General features: G+C 40.8%; 1 protein-coding gene across 1 annotated transcript in view; it reads left to right on the forward strand.

Moving 5' to 3' along the window:
• Positions 1-18,042, forward strand: part of NUP155 (nucleoporin 155) — a 1,504,248-nt gene that overhangs the window by 1,009,121 nt on the left and 477,085 nt on the right. The window contains exon 29 of the mRNA XM_044069916.1: positions 12,817-13,008. Within this exon, the coding sequence (XP_043925851.1) occupies positions 12,817-13,008 (192 nt within the window). The remainder of the gene's footprint in view (positions 1-12,816; positions 13,009-18,042) is intronic.

An 18,042-nucleotide genomic window follows, 5' to 3' on the forward strand; every position in this document is an offset into this window, starting at 1 on the left:
TTTAATCCAACTGCCAGACTTCTCCTATTGGTGCTGCAAACATAGTCAGGAAGCCACTCTTATCAGAAGTTCCCACTGTACTGCAGTATCTCTGTGAATCACTTCGGTCAGGTTTGGCCTACTCTCTATAAAGGCTCTCCTGTCCGCCATCAATGCCTGCCTCCCTGTTAGCCCCCTACTTATGGCTAGGGCGGAGGTCAAGCTTTTCCTCATGGGAGTCCTGCATCTTAACCCACCAAGGAAACTCATCTCTTCCACGTGGGATCTTAATGTTTCACTTGGAAAGCTTACATTGCCACCTTTTTAACTAGCATCTTCTGCTTCAATAAAATTCTGTACTTGGAAAACTCTTGACTCTCTCCTCTGTTAAGAGAATTGGAGTTACAACTCTCATGGCCATTCCCCCATTTCTTGTTTTTCACAAAGATGGCATGTCTCTCAGGGCTAATCCATCTTTCATGCCTAAGGTAGTGAATGAGCTGTCCCTCGATCAAGCTATTAATCTACCCACTTTCTTTCTCAATCCATAAAATGAGGGGGATCTAGCATTTTCTGGACATTGACAGTCATCTCAGATTTTATCTGGACAAAACTAAACCCTTCAGAAAGACTGATCAGCTGTTTAAATCATTTATGACCCTAAGCTGTGCCAGACAGTCTCCAAACAAACCACTGCAGTCTTGATTTCTAAAGATTTCTTTTTCTGCTACTTGCAGTATAATAAAACCTTGCCTTCCTACCCTAAAGAGCACATTCCAGTAGGACAATTACTTCCTTAGGAACTTTTCACAAAAGAGTAGACTCCAAGTCTGTCATGAAGGTTCACACAGAGAAGAACTAACAACTAAAAAGGCTGCAGGATAAACTTCCAAAATTAATCATATCAGTCCAGAACCAAGTTAAAGCAGCGCACTGTTTAATACAAAAAGGTGAGCGCTTTCACAGTACAAAGACCATTTCAACAGACGTACATACAAAATAATAATTAAATATTTAAAACCAGACCAACCAATGAATGACTGCTAATCTGAAATGTCATAATTAGTATAAAAAAGAAAACATCAAGTAAATAAAGCAAAAGAGCCCTTGACACATATCTAGACTAATGCTCCTATTCAAGAAGCAGTAAATCTCTCTACTTGCATGTTTGATGGTCCTTTTCACTTCTTACATAGCAGGGGCATTCCATAAGCATTATCATGCTCAAAAATTCCTGCTGCTTCAGGTACCAAAATATTTAAAACACAAAGTTATTAGATGATGTCCGAGAACGTGAAAATCCAGCAGGTGCAATTCTCACTATGTTGTAAAAAGTGGATGCAGCCCTGCACAAATCATCCAGTCTGACATAGTAAAACAACCTGAGCTAAGTTTCCACTGAATACACCCCTAAAAACGATCCAGAAAAAATAATATAATAAAGTATAAATATGGAAGGATTTAATATCTATACACAAAATGTAAACACTCAATGAAATTTAAAAAAGTATATTAAAACTCTATCAGGACAACATAATCCAATGCAGGACTTCAGAAAAGGAATTAAAATCATAGAATAACTATACTTAGAACAAAGCAAGATGTATTACCATAATACCATTTACCTATCAGTAAACTAAAATGAAAAACAGCCATGCCTAATGAGGAAGTGGCTGTGTCTTCAAAATAAGGTTCAGGGAGGCCACTCCATTTAACCAAGTTGCCTTATAAGATTGTAACTGTAAAATCCAGGACTGCTCCTTCACCCCAGTTTTATTTTTAACATCACCTCCCCTAATGTCTGTATGAATCAATTCTAGGGCAAAAAAATGTAAATTTGTTGTTGAGCTGTTTCCTCAACATGTAAGGCTAGTGCATTTCTTACTTTGCAATTCCTTATGTCATTCAGATGTTCAAGAATTCTATCTTTAAAGCATCTATTTGTTTTCCCTATGTAAAAAGCATAACAATGTTCACAGAACGCATAACAGATCAGATTGTTGGTTCTACATTCAGTAGAGTGACATTAGGCAGGATGCTCAAAGGAATAGTAGGAATAAATATATTGACAGGCTTTGCATCTTCTACTTGGTAAAGTGCCTTAGCATTGGGAAATGAAAGAATAAATGTCCCTAACTCAATTCATATAGATAGCATAACTGTCTTTTAAGGGAGAGATTATTCTGAAAACAAAACTTGACTGTCTCCCCTACCATGTCCTTAAGTTCTGGGCTGCCCTGTAATATCCTCCAGTTCTTTCTTATGATGTGACACACCAAATTAACTTCACTAGAATAAGTGATTAAGCATTTCACCTCTCTTTTCAGGGAGGTTCAATGCCATCTCAATAGATAGCCAGGAGTATGTCTGAAAAATAAGGTGTAGCCTTATCAAAGTGTTCAGATTTTACCTCAGAGATACAAGCTTCAGTCTCTAGTAAGGCGTAACCTCTTTGCAGAAAATTTTGCTCAAGTTTAATAAAGATATGCTCAAGATAAGTGTCATCGTTATGTAGCTGCATAGCTCTAAGGAAGTGCCCTCTAAGCACATCTCTTGGGGTATGACTTGGGTGCATACTGCTGTTATAAATAAAAGAATTCTTGCATGGCTTCCTATAAAGTTCTGTCCTGAAATTGCCCAGGGTGTCGCTGCTAACTGTTGTATTGATACAATTCATGGAGTGACGAGAGGATTTAACACTAAATCTAAGAAAATCTGTAGTATTCTGCAGGTACTCAATAAATTAATTGAATAGTTCCTGTGTGCCATCCCCATAACAAAAAAAAATCATTCAGGAAATATTCGTAGTGTTTGATATGTGGGGAAAACAGTGTTATTATTCAGCACCTGATTACACTCCCAATAAGCTAACAAATTGGTGTAGCTGTTGGCACAAGCTGTGCCCATAGCCACACCTATGCTCTGCAACTAAAAGCTCTCTCCAAATACAAACACATTGGTCTTCAGAAACAATTCAGAGTACATATAACTTCAGTCTTACTGCTGGAGTATGTACAATACCATACTCTTGTAAAAATGGCCTTGTATGTTCTACTCCTATGGAGTTAGGAATCACTGTGAACAATGAAGTCACCGCCAGCATGGCAAACAACAAATCTTGAGTAGTAATTTCACTTGTTCTCTTGTATAGGTGTATCATAAAATTTTTAGTGTCTTTTAGAACAGATCCTATTTCATTCAGTACAGGACGCAGTGTTTTCTCAATATAAATCTGTATAGGTTCTGTTGCCCAACCTTTACTGGAGAGTATTGGGTGCATGAGTGGCCTATTCAAGTTTTTGTAGACCTTGGGAAGTCCATATAATATTTGCATGACAGGATATTCAACAGAAACATATTTATGTAAATTCTCCATAATCATTCCTGTCATTTATAAATCAAATAGCAAAAACGATACCCTGTCAGTTGTAGCTGTCACTTGATTAGAAATAGGGAGATAAATAGTTTCATCTTCCAAGAGTTTTTCCATACTTGCAAGGTAAAAGTCTTTATCCATTACCACAGTACTACCACCCTTGTCTGCTTGTCAAATCTCAGTAGAATTAAGGCTTTTTAGCTCTTGTATGGCTATATACTCTCTTTCAGTTAAATCATGGAATGATGATGCATGGCTTTTCATAAGGGCTGACCTAATTTGTCCTTCGCATATGATGATGAAAGCTTCAGTAATCTGATGTATTTTAGGAATAAAAGTACTAGGTTTCCTGAAAACATTCATCGCAGTTGACTGATTAGGGAACATCAATGATTAAGACAAATTCCTGGTGATCAGTCTAAGATCAGTAAGTACCTGCGTAAGATTCATTCTTTGAGCAGGGACAAAGGAGAGCTCTCTGCTGAGTAAACTGGTTTGCTCAGGTGTAAGTGTGCCTGAAGAGATATTGAAGATTGGATAATTTAAGTTTTGTTGCATGTGGTCATTCTGGTGTACCTTTCCATTGATTTTTGTTTGTGACTTATGCGTCCTCTCCCCGCCCAGCTTCTGGACCTCCACTGTTTGTTGTCTTTGGCTATAGGTAGAGGCTCTGGTAGGGAAAAAAGGGGAGTATTGGTAGATGTATTAAGTATGGTCACAGGTGTGGCTGCCATCACTCCTTCACTGGTGAAAGGTACCTCAGATGGTACAACGTTATCAACATCTCTAAATGAATTACTCACCTCACATTCCACTTTGACATTAACACGTATCAATTTACGCTCTTTCCTTGGCCACAAAAAAAACAAGCCTCTCTTAAAGTCCATGATATCTGTAACTACACTTTAGTGGTCTGCAGTCTTTTATTAAAACTGATAATCTGTTCATGTAATTCATCAAGATTGGTGGCAATAGTCTCGACTGGGAACTTATCGAATTAAAAAAAAAAAAAAAGATATCGAAGCAGATAAACTTTGAAAACGCACGGGCACTTATCTCCAAGACGGCCACTGTAGTGCTAGAACCACAATGCCATTAAAATAACTCAGTACAAATATTTAAGTGCTTTCATTCTTTTACTGTGAAGAACTTCATCAGAAATACAAACTAAAGCCAATCCACTGCATTTGTACTAGCCTGATCTGCAAGGCCATGGAATGGATTATCATGGACCTCGCCAACAAGGACATTGGCAACCTCCAAACACACAATCCCACACAGTTTGGCTTCATCAAGGGAAGGTCATGTCTGTTAAATTTGGTCGACTTTTTTGAAACTATCACCAAAGCCATGGATGAGGGGAAGACTGTGCACACTGCCTACTTTGACCTGGCCAAAGCCTTCGACATTATTCTCCACTTGGGCATAATAGATAAACTCTCTCAACTAGACATCAATCCGTATGTTACCAGATGGGTAGCTAACTGGATCACTGATATAACCCACCTAGTCATAATAGGGGATGCCACCTCAAGCAGTAGACCTGTATCGAGTGGTGTACCCCAGGGTTCGGTCTTGGGGCCTCTGTTATTTGGGATATACTTTTCTGAAGTGTAGGCCAAAACCAGTGGGCTATTTCTGAACAAGTCTGCAGATGACTGCAAGCTGGGAGCTGTCATCAATTCCATAGTGACGTGGACATCTTCCAAGAGGGTTTCACCCAAATGACTGGTGCCAGAAACATGGCCTCAAGCAGAATACAAAAAATGCCTTATCATCCCCTTTGGGGAGAGTGATGTCCCCACAAATTATCACATTAATAACAATGTCCTTAGCACACAATCAGTTGTGAGGGATTTGGGCACCCAGATTGATAGCAGTGTGACTTTTGACCACCATGTTGCTTCCATCGTACGGAAAGCTTTCTACATGGCCCACCTTATAAGTAAGGGTATCTCATCCAGGGACAAGGAACTCATAACATCCCTGTATTCTTCCCTTGTAAAGCCCTTTATTGAGTACAGTGCCTCATTCGGCATGTACCTTGCAAAGCACATGCAACAGCTGGAGAGACCACAGAGATTCCTCACCAGGAGAATCCAGGGCTTCAAAAATCTACCATACACAGTCTAAAAGCCCTATCCCTCTACTCTGTCTCATACAGACTCCTCAGAGGTGTCCTCTGTCTGGCATACAAGGTGATCTTGAACCCCACCTTGATGGGACTAATGAATATCTACAAGTCAAGCTCTACTCGAGTAACCAGCACACACAGCCTCAACCTGGTCTGTGACATCAATAGGACTTGTTGACAGGACAGATTTGTGTCCCAGAGATGACTCCTCTATTGAATCGACTCCCTCTCCACGTCAAGCAGAGTACCTCTTTACCCCTTTTTAAGCGCAACCTGGATAACTGGATAGGAAGTAGATAATACATCCCTGGGATTCCACCTGTGTCCCTGCTGGGCAGGGGTATCAGGTGCTTATTTGTCTATGCATGAGCTAAACTCTTGGCTAGGCTTATAGGGGCCTCAGGGCCAGTAGCCTAGTAACTTCCTATGATCCTATACAATTCAAGTCATGATATAATTCCTAAAAAAAAAAATCACAAACTTCAAAATTAATTAATAAAAATACACATTTAAGTTAATCAAGCAGATACAGTAATTATTCTCAGTTCACATGCACTTGTATTTTAAGACTTAACAGAAACACAGGAAAACGTGACATTTTAATTCTGAAAATTTCAAAAATGCATTAAATTGTCCTAACAATTTCTTTTGGTCTGTTTTTTTCTATAACTAAAAATTGAAATGCCTTGCCAAAGTGTTTGTGTTTTCCCTTCTTTTAACTGCTAAAATGTGTTCTTTCCTTCTATCGACCAGCCGCCTTGTGGTTTTAACCACATAAACTGTCGCATTTGAACAAATGGCAAGATAATCTAAACACTGACTTTGACAATTATACTGGTCTTTGGCTGTAAAATAATTTATTTGTTTGAAATAAAAACTGCACACTGTTAAAATAAACCTACAATGTGAGCAGTTTTGGCATGCAAGTATCCCCCAAGATCTTATCTTTTTACTATCTCTGTTGGTATACCAGACAGTGTAAGCCATCAGTAATATACCTTTGATGTAACATGTCTAAAAGAGAAAGATCTATCATTGATAGCTCCTCCTTATTAAATCCTTCGAGATTATAGCTCTGTGTCTGATAGCAGAATATTCATAGCATTATAATATTCTCTATTCTTCATAATAACCAGCCCATTGCCTTTATCTGTCCATACAAGTCTATAACTACTTAACTGAGTGCTTGAAATTCATCTTTGTTCAAATTGTCAGTAGTTTTGCTTGGCTTTCTAAGCAGTTTGTATGAATCAGATTCACAAATGGATGAAAATAACATTAATGGTGTTTACTAAAGGGGGTTCATGATACTTGGCTTCTTAAAAGGCTGTACCTTCTGAGAAAACTTAACATTATGAAAAATATATTTTAAATTCAGTTTCCTCACAAATGATTTAAAATCAAAAATAGTATTTGCTACAGATGTTCTACCAGTGGGAACAAAAGTAAATCCCTTTGATAAAACTCTTAATTAGAAAAAAAATGTTATTGATAAGTTTAAAAACTTGCCAGGAAGGAGCTGGCGCCCTCTCCCTTTGCCCCATTTCCTCCCCACCACATTCTGACTCCCTTGATCCAAGGGTAGACTGACCCTCCTCATTGATTGTGGGGAAAAGGGGGATTAGTACCAACATAATTGGAAATATTGGTCCCAATTTCTTGTACAGTGTCACTAGAAACGGATGAGTATGTCTCTGCATTTCTTAAACTTTGTTGATTTAAGACCTGTAGAGATAAGTCCACCTTCTTGAGTACTGGGAAAAGAATCAAGTTGATGCAGTCTACTTGCTTGTTTTACCATTCCCAGTATTAATTTGGTTGTTTTGCTTTAGTGAATTTGTCTTATTCTTTTTGAAAAGAAATGTTTCTCCATGTTGGTAGGCAGAAATGTCCCTAATAAGTTTTTTCTTTCTCCATTATTGTTGTAGCATGCCTATCGGTCTTAACTACTAAATTTTCATATAATTGTTGAAATAGTCCAAGACACTGATGTTTCATAATTTGACCATCTGAGGTCTTGTTCTTTTCTTTAAGTGCTATCATTTTATTGTAGTTTCAGTCCACTAACAATTTCAAAACTTCAAGCCCCATTTTATTATACACATTGCTGATTTCAGTATAAACTCTATCATACTCTGTGCCATTCGGGAACGCATGCACTCTTAAGCCAAGCAGTACAATATTAAGTTTCCGACGTATACATAGATAAAAATTCTAAAGATTTATATTTCAGTACTTTCCTTTCTAATTTGAAAATACTCGTTTTAAGTTGAGGAAATGCCTTTGGAACATACCTGGATGGTGTTATAGTTGAAATAACGTCGGTAAACGGGTTAACGTTCCTCTGTCTTAGGAGGTTGCTGATGAAACAAGATATAGAAAAAAACATCATTCCAGATAATTGTCCCTTCATCTGACAATTAATACTCATAGGATCTTTTTCTAGCAAGCTGATGGGCTCTGAAACAGCCTACAATTGCACGATTCAAGAGTATAAGTTACAAAGTCTCAAAAAAATAAAACAACCACTGCAGACCTCTCAATAAGTGCCAAAACTCCAAGCACAAATAAATGCAGAAATTGAAACAACTGAACTTAGAAAACACACAGGCACCATCTCAAAGGCGACCACTGTAGTGCTAGGACCACAATGCCAATAAAATAACTCACTGCAAATATTTAAGCTCTTTCGTTCTTTTACTGTGAAGAACTTCATCAGAAATTCAAATTAAAACACATCCACTACATTTATACAATTCAAGTACAGAAGCTGGACAAACACTTCTGTCATGTGCGAGTGCAGTTCTGTCAATGCAGCATCTAGAGTGCTGGTCACAGGAATTTAGTAGAAGGGATACATGGTTCAGAATTCATTCCATGGCAGGGGAAGTGAATGTGTATCTACTTAACACACCTCTAGACAGAAGCCTTCTTTGTTGTTATCCCACTCAGGATATCTCCTAAAAAGATGGAAGAAAAAGGAGAGAGAGTGGAAATGTCAGGCTATCTTTTCTACCCACCTATTTCCAGCATCAACAAAGTCATTCAGCTAAACATTGAACTTTCTACAAACAATTGACTAAACATCAGCAGAACAAGCAGAAGACAGTATGTGAAATACAGAAGTGGCAGGACAAATATAGCTCCACAAGGTTCTTAGAGTCATAATTCCTCAGGGCTTACCACCCCCCTCTCCCAGTCACATACTTCTGTTAACTCCTTCCTCCCTAATCCTGGGAGGCCAGTTGACCCTTTTCAAGAAAAGCAGGTTGAAATTTACCTTAGATAAGTGTGTCTTGTGCATCGTCACTTAAGAAATTCAATACTCTTCTTTCATAGGGATGCCTCCTCTCCTAGTGAATCAAATGAATCTGCCTTTCTCTTCCTTGACAACTTTCTAGCTCAGGGAGCCACATGGAAAGGTTAGCAGGATGGAGGAAAACAAGAGATCTTAATTCCAGACTCTTCCTAGTCCCCTGAAAAAGTGCATAGAAGGCCATTTTGTTAGGCTCATAGGTAGGTACTAGGCTATCTGCCCGAAGGCATTTATAAGCCTAGCCAGAGTGTGTTGGCTTTAGCCATCCCCTTAGATTAGTTCCCTGTGCCTCTGTCCAGCAGAGCCACTGAAGTGATCCCCGGGGCTGAACTTTCTGTTTCTCTTGAAGAGTGTTAGCGAGGAGCTCTGCCTAATGTAGATTGGAATCTTGTTCCAAAGCATGGGAAGTCTCTGGGATTGGAATCTATCCCTCCACCATGTCCTATTTATTGTTGTGGTGAGGTTTAGATCCCTAGAGTGTGTGGCTCCAGGGGATATGGTTTTCTTTAGGTGGAGTCATGTCCATCAGTTCTGGGTTGGACATGGCCTTGTATGTCAGGCAGAGGTCACCTCTGAGATGGATCAGAAGTGAACCTATACAGTCTGTCTTCCACTTAGTGATTCCATGAGTGCTCATGGTCACTTTGGATCTCAAAGACACCTATTTACATGTTCTGTATGAAGGGATCACAAGAGGGATACCAAATGTACGGGTTAGGACATTCTAGTTTGCATTCTTGCCCTTTGAGCTGTCCACTGCTCCCATGGCATTCCTAAAATGCTTGTCCCAGTGACAGTGTTCCTGGCACCTGAGGGCATCCACATTCTCTTTATCTGGATAACTGCTTCCTGCAAATTCAGTTCAAAAAAAGAACAGTAGGGAAAACTCCATTTCACTTTTGGCTCACTTGTGTTCTGCTTGAGCCTCCTAAGTCCTGACTGATCTCTACTAGATCCAAAGTCTTTTTGCAGTCAACCATGGACAGTGTGTTATCCATGGCCTTCTTACCACTGGAAGAGAAGACCTTCGTAGAAAAAAATGTCCTTTACTCCAGTCTCAGAGGATATCCATGATTTTAAGGCAGTGCTCAAGGGTTGTAGGGTTTATGTCATCTATTGTCTTTATGGTGTCACTGGCAAAACAGTACATTTAGAAATCTAGTAGTCTTTCAAAACTGATAGGGCCAATATTCTCGCTCCCTAGAGAAGAAGCTGTTTGTACTGACATGCATCCTGAAGTAATTTGTATCATGTATATCTCTGATGAGGATAAATGTGAGGATGTCTTTTTAACTTCCACACACGATCAAAACCTGAAGATGTATGCGTCAGACAAGGCTTGGAGGGCCAACAATCTGTATCTCGTCAGTGAACACCTGCACAAGAGAAGCAACACATCAGCATCAGGGAAATTTTGGCCATATTCCTTGCTGGCAGTCTACAGAATAGTTTACAAACAAAAATTTCTGTTCTTGAGTATGAACAATAATCAATCACATTGTAGGAGTATGAACAACCTGTCAACATAGAATATAGAATTTGGATTTCTGATAGCAACCAATTATCTTGACAAGTGCCAAATTCTTTGAGACAAAAAGCTAATGCATTAAAATCTTGCATACAAACATGAAAGCAATTTATTTCCTGGACTTTGACACAAGATTTGGATATAGGCCCTTCACACTGTCTTACCAAGGTTTCTGGGTTGCTTAAAGCAATTGTTTTGATTCAGGCTGTGCTTTTTCCTCATTTGTGGTGTACTGTTTCCCTAGTTTTCCCACAGGTAACATCTCTACCTTTCTTAAAAGTATTTTTAAAGAAGTCCTTCACTTAAGACATGCAAGGAGGCTTGTTGGGAAGTTGGCCTGTGTTGAAGAAAATAACCTTTTCTTGTGCAGGCATATTCAACATGATTACATTACACTTCATTTAAAGTAGTCCTGGTTGGTGTTACTCTTGACAGAAGTATTTCAAAGTAACAACTTTTCATGCATTTGTGTCACCTTTTGTGGTATTCCTTAGTGAAAGGGTGTCAGTGAAAACAAGTCCACCTTGTACGATCATAGGAAGTTACGAGGCTAATGGCCCTAGGGCCCATACAAGCCTAGCCAAGTTCTGCCCTTATTTCCACGATCAGCACCTATTGCCCCTGTCTGAGAGAGACACAGGTGGAACCCCTGGGGTGAATTTACGGTTACCCATCCAGTCATCCAGATTGCATTTGAAGAGGACCACTAAGGTGCTCTGTTTGACATGAAATGGGATTGGGAGTGTGTTCCAAAGGTGTGGTAACCTCTGGGAGACAAATGTGTCCCTCCAGCAAGTTCTGTTAATGTCATGTAGCAGGTTAAGGTCTTTAGAGTGAGTAACCTGTGTACCATTTGACTTGCGGATATGCAGCATTTCCAATAAAGCAGTGTCAGAGATTGCCTTGTATGTAAGGCAGAGATCGCCTCTGAGTAGTCTGTATGAAACAGAATAAAGTGACAGTGATTTCAGACATTTCGCATAGGACAGATGCTGAAGACCTTAAATTTTCTTTGTGAGGAGCCTTTGTAGTCTCTCCAGTTAGAGGTGCTTGGAAAGGTACATACCAAAGAGGCGTTCTTCTCAATTATTGGCCTGATGAGGGAAGAGTACAGAGAGGTTATCACTTTTTTTTTTGGAGGCACTGCTATTACTTACGAGATTAGCAGTGTAGAATGTCTTTCTTAACACTGTGGAGACATGGTGATCAAACGTAAGGTTGCTGTTAACCTGTGTGCCCAGATCTCTCACCACTGAGTGCGTACTTAGGGAGTTGCTGTTGATGTGGTATTTTATTTCCAGCGGTATTTGCTTCAGTAACAGTTAGCTTTTTCATTTGTCTTTTGTTGTGTCCTTCGGCTTTTCCCGGCTAGGGGTCGCCACAGCGGAACTCTGGTCCGCTAATGATTGGCAGTTGATTTTTACGTACCGAGTTGCCAGCCCTGACGCACAACCTTCAACAAAGGAACACCCATTCACGCATGTCTCCACGCAGAAGACGCTCTAGTTGAGAGTCGAACCAGACAGCGTCTTACTGTGAGGCGACAACGCTACCGCAGCACCATCATTTGCCAGTGTTCTTTGAAAATTATAAAATAATGAAGTATTGTACAAGAAGGACTTATCTTTTCAGAAAAAAAAATTATCAGATGTTCATATCTTTGGAAAAATGGAAAGGGTGGCTGCCAGTCATTCAACAGATCCAAAGTGGTTGGCACATTGTAAATTTTGCTGTGATATGCACAGTACATCTCTTTAGCTCACAGTGAGTGTTCATTCCACTAGAGCAAGCAACCACATTGGCAGTGTATTTCAGAGAAGTGTCTACACAAGATACTTTAGAAAGATGCAACATGATCTACAATCTACATATTTGTAAATCACTCTAAGTTGAATATAAAGTCCAGGAGCAGGTCTCACTGATAAACACAAGTATGTGCAACTTTTAATTTTATACATGCAATCCTTTCTTGTTAGAATTATGTAGTATAGATTAAGTAATATCCTGCTGCAGTCATGTCCATCTGAAACTCTTTTAGGTTCATAGGTTCATAGATTAGTACTAGGCTAACTGCCCTTGCAAGCCATTTTTTAAGCCTAGCCAATTATCCCTTGTGTGAATCAAACCCTGTACCTTGTGTTTTTAAGACAAATACCTTAACCATTAGGCCACCCTCCCAACCCTGCAGTGCTGACTTTATATTGAAGCCTCAAGCAGCAACCAAGGTTCGAAGGAATGATTTTGAGAGACTTGGTGGTTTTCATAAGGACTGAAGTACATCTGGTGACATTTCTGGCCAGGAGTTGCAACATTTAAGGTGAGAAAATATCAGATGTTAGTTTGCTTTATTCTTCGAAGATCTAGTTTTATAGTCAGTATTGTTAAATAAAGCTGTGTTTTAAGACTTGGATGTTTCTTGTTTCTTTGGCCTGTTTTTACTGGAATATGGCAAAAGATTTATTTTAGATATTTTCACTGTACAGGAATATCAGGAGCAACTGAAGATAACAAGCTTTAAAGACTTTGTCATTCGAGGAAAGGAATTGATAGGAGCACTCATCACTGCTCTTATTAACCGTTACATTGGTGACAATGCGTCAGTGGATGCCATTTGTGCCCATCTTCGGGATGTCTGTCCAGCACTGTATAGTAATGATGATGCTGTTTGCTCAAAGGTAAGATATGAAAAGCATCAGATATTTTTGTTTTCATTTTGCAAAAGAAATTACAGGAGCTGTACAATGATTTGTTGACCCCTCAACCAGAATACACTTTATATGTATATACACGCACACGCACGCACACACACACACACACACACATATATATATATATATATATATATATATATATATATATCTGAAGTAGGAGATTCATTTGTCTGCAACCTGTGGGTTATGGATCCGATATCGGATCCGAACCGGCATGGTTTACCAGCTATGGATCCAAGCTCTCAGCTCCTCCCCTCACCCATAATGCCCTGCTCTACCCTCATGACCTCAGATCTCGTTTGCCGCGCATGGTGACCGGATTGATGTTCTTCATCTCGCATTGCTGCAGTCCTTACACTTGGGTAGTCCGCTGCCCTCGGTCGGCCCGAATATCAAAGTATAAGGCTGACGTCGGTCAAGGCGCATTTGACTGACATCAGGACGTCAGGGTACAAATGCGCATGACCGACGTCATATCCTCAGTCTTTTTTGCCGCATGGTCCGATGCAGAAGCAGTATTGCAAGTGCCGGTTGGCGTTCTGAAATTTTTCGATTTCGGAGTTTCAGACCGAGTCAAAGTTGGCTAAGTACCCGTTGGGAATATTTTAGTTTTTTCTTGCCTCAGTGGTTTACCGTATGTCAGAAAAAGTGAATAATTGTATTTCTTGTGGGAAACAGATACCGCATAGAGACTATCATACTTTGTGTATTCCTTGTTTAGGGCCTGAGCACGACGTTGTTGGGTGTCGCTGTTGTGCTAGATTCAATAAGCGCACTATAAAGAGAAGATTAGATTGTGCCAGGTTAGTCTTCGGGAAGCGGTGCAATTATAAAATGCCGTCGGATGCTCCGACGCCCGCTTCTTCGAAGAAGCGCAAGGACAAAGCAGTTAAGCCTAGGCTAGAAGAACCGTCCGTACCTGACGCCGGTTCTTTAGAGGTGTCGGTGGAGCCGGTGGTTCCACCTGAGGTTTTTTTGGGATCCCAGGGAGAAACTTTGTTATTGCAGGATGTGGCCTCTCAGGAGGCAGGTCAGGCTGATGGGGCTTCTCAGGTTACTATACTCCCCTACCTGCCTAGGGTGGTTAGGCCCTCTCCTTCTGTTTCCAAGGCTTCTCCCAGAGGCAGGCCAGGTTTAGCTTCAGTTGGTGTCACCCCTAGTTCTTCTGGAACTGTGCCCAAGAAGCATATGCTTAAAATGGCAGAAGATTTGATTACTTTGATTAGGGTTCTTTGCCCCTCCTGATAAGAGACCTAGGGTGGAGCCTGAGCTAGGAGTTTTGAGCAGGTTCGGATGTTTCAGAGTCTTCGGCTGAAGACTTGCAGGAGTACTCTCCTTATTCTGATTCTGATGTGGATGATTCTACTCCTTCTGCTTCTCCTCCTGAGGATTTTTCTTTTCAGAAACTCTTCATTCCATGAGGGAGCATTTTAAGTGGGAAGGTCAGGACTTCTCTGATTCCAGGAAAAGGCTTAGGGAATTTTTGTTTTACCCCAGCATAGGCCTTTGGCTATACCTCCTGTTTTGGATGTAGTGGAAGATGTTTTACAGAGGCTTCTCTTAATCCTGATTCTTTGCCTCCTGCTCCTGTTAAACCGGATAGGTATTACAGGGTGCCTGAAGCTCATAAGTATCTTTTTAAGAGTCCTAGGGCGGACCCAGAAACTGTTAGCCAGGGGCCTAAAGGTGTTAAGGCTTCTGTTGTCAAGAATCCGGTTTCTGCAGATAAAGAGGCCAGGGCCTTGGATAGATGGGGAAAGAAAGTTTATACTTCTTCCACTCTAGCTATGAGGGCTTTGAATTGCCAGTTTCACATGTTGAAATACCAAAACTATCTCCTTTCACAATTGAAGTCTAAGGTTGATGCTCTGGCGGAAGGTATTGATTGTAAAGAGTTACAAGATTTAGTACATATTTCTGAACAGGTGGGTAAGCATTCTTTGCAATGTGGTTTTGATGCTGTACAGGCCTCGTCTAGGGTGGCTGCCACTGGGTCAGTTCTTCGCAGGCATGCCTGGCTGAGGGATCAAAATTTATCTGATCATGTTAAAACAAGGATTTTAGATGCTCCTTTACAATCTGATGTGTTGTTTGGTTCTCCTGTAGAGGCAGTTTTAAAGAAAATGGAAGACAAGGCTAAGTCTATGCAGACTGTTAAAGATTTTTTGCAGGTTCAGCCTCCAAAGTTTAGTAGAAATTGGCCTACTAAGGGGTGGGCGTATCCTTCTTATGATTCCCAGTCTAGGGGTAGATCTAGGCGTGGTAGGGGCAGAGCTCAGGGCTCTTTCAGGCCTAGAACAGGGAGTTCTCCTGCACAGTCTTCGGGTGAGGGCAGGGGTCAGTCCTTTCGTAAACAGACCCAATGACCTACCTTTTCAGCTGCCAGAGCCTTCTCGTCTGGCAGCACCTTTGGGAGGAAGGTTGGCACTTTTCAAAGAAAATTGGAATTTAATTACCCAAGACAGATGGGTATTGGATATCATACACCACGGTTACAGGTTTTATTTCCATACCTTGCCTCCTTTCAAAGGCATGCCCAGACGTTCCTCCTCAACAAAGAATAGAGGCTCACAAGCAAATTTCTCTTTTACTCCAAATAGGGGCCATACAGCCGGTCCCTATGCCAGAAGTGGGCCTAGGATTTTATTCTCGCCTGTTCCTAGTACCAAAGAAGGGGAACACGTGGAGACCAATTTTGGATTTATCTATCCTCAACACTTATCTGGACATTCCCAAGTTCAAAATGTTGACGTTACAGCAGCTTTTACCTCTGCTGGGCAAAGATCATTGGATGGTAACTTTGGATCTCAAGGAGGCTTACCTTCATGTTCCTATCAGACTAAGTTGCAGGAAGTATCTGCGTTTTCGAGCTGGGACTTCTCACTATCAGTTCTCTGCATTGCCCTTTGGCTTATCTACTGCGCCCAGAGTGTTCACGAAAGTTCTGGCTCCAGTGATAGCTTTCTTCAGGCTAAAAGGAATACAGATCTATCCTTATTTGGACGATTGTCTGATTCTGGCTCAAGGAAGGGACGAGCTTCTTCATCATTTGGAATATGTGATAGCAGTGCTAAGATGCCTGGGGTATTCTGTGAACGAAATAAAGTCCAGTCTAGTACCCTCTCAGGACATGTGCTTTCTGGGTGTAAGACTGAATACAGCATCCCAGATGGCCCTTTTGACCCCGGACAAACAAAAGAATCTTTCCCTTTACTTCCATCAACTATCTCATCAGTCCGGGCTGACTGCAAGGACAGTCCTTCAAGCCTTAGGGTTCATGGCATCTTGTATTCTGGTGCTTCCCAATGCCAAACTGCATATGAGGAAGCTACAATGGTATCTCAAAATGTATGGACACAGCACTGCCAGAATCTGGACACTGTCATTCAAATAATACCTTGCATTCAAAAGGAATTTTTGTGGTGGGCTCAGGAATGTCACCTAAACAAGGGACTCTCTGTGACCCGGCCAGAGGCGAGTCAGATTTTAACGACAGATGCCTCAGACAAAGCTTGGGGAGCTCATCTAAATGGAAAGTGGATACAAGACAAGTGGCCTGCCAGACTACAACATCTACATATCAACTTGAAGGAGATGTTAGCAGTCCAGTTTGCATTAGTAGCTTTCAAGGATTTACTTCTTCCAGGGCAGGTGTTGATTCTAACAGACAACACAACTGTCATGTGGTACATCAACAAGCAAGGGGGAACACATTCTTATCCTCTATGCAGGCAAGCAATGATTTTGTGGGAGACTGCTCTCAGTTTACAGCTCAATCTTCAGGCAAGGTTTCTGCGGGAGCACAGAACTCCTTAGCAGATGTGTTGAGCAGGCCAATTATGGATCCCCACGAGTGGAAATTGGATCCTCATGTATTTCAGAAATTGACAGTGTCATGGGGAACTCCAGACATAGATCTGTTCGCTTCTCCACTAAACCATCAGCTGCCAAAGTTTTGCACGAAAGGTTTCATCCCACAGCTTGGAAAGTGGATGCTCTTTCTTTCAATTGGAGCAATCTTCATGTGTATGCCTTTCCACCTCTGCCTCTCCTTCCAAAGGTACTTCTAAAGGTCAGACAGGACAAGCCAAGGATGATTTTAATAGCTCCAGATTGGCCTCGACAGCACTGGTACCCATTACTGAGAAGTCTGGCACGGAAGCCTCCATGGCCTTTGCCTTGATTCCACACCTGTTGTCCCAGGAGGACAGTCATTTGCTCAATGTCAAACTTCACTCTCTTCACCTAACAGCCTGGCATATTCTGTTTTGAACCATAGAGGGTCTCAACTTCCACAACAAGTTTTGAATGTTATTTTGGAAGCTAGAAGGCCTAGTACAAGGAAAGTGTACGCAGATAAATGGAAGAGATTTTTATTTTGGAGTGCAGCAAAGGATTTTGATGTTTCTGAGCCTAATTTAAGTGTGGCTCTTCAATATCTTACTGAGTTACTGGACAAAGGTTTGTCCTTCTCTTCTATTAAGGTTCATGCTGCAGCAATTTCAGCTCACTATGACTGTGACCCACCATTGTTTTCTCATCCTTTGTTCAAGCAATTTCTTAGAGGGGCAAAGAATATAAGACCCCACGTAGAGCTCCTACTCCTGCTTGGGATCTCAATTTTGTGTTGGAGAAACTCACTCTACAACCTTTTGAGCCTGCAGCTACTACTGAGTTGAAATATTTATCATGGAAGACTGCTTTTTGTTGGCCATTACCTCTGCAAGAAGGGTTTCTGAATTGCAGGCCCTTATGGCGGTTGAGCCTTTCTTAATTTTCCATAAGGATAGGGTATCTTACGTACTAATCCTTCCTTTATGCCTAAAGTGGTTTCTAGTGTGGCTTTAAACCAAACTATTCATTTGCCTACTTTTTATGCAAATCCCCAAAATAAAGGGGAATAGATTTTGCACACTTTAGATGTACACAGGCAGTTGCGATATTATTTGGACAGAACTAAAGGGTTCAGGCAGTCTCAGCAGTTATTTGTTTCTTTTG

This window comes from Protopterus annectens, chromosome 1.part0 (assembly GCF_019279795.1).
Source record: "Protopterus annectens isolate FY-2018-M chromosome 1.part0, PAN1.0, whole genome shotgun sequence".
Lineage (NCBI taxonomy): Eukaryota > Metazoa > Chordata > Ceratodontiformes > Protopteridae > Protopterus > Protopterus annectens.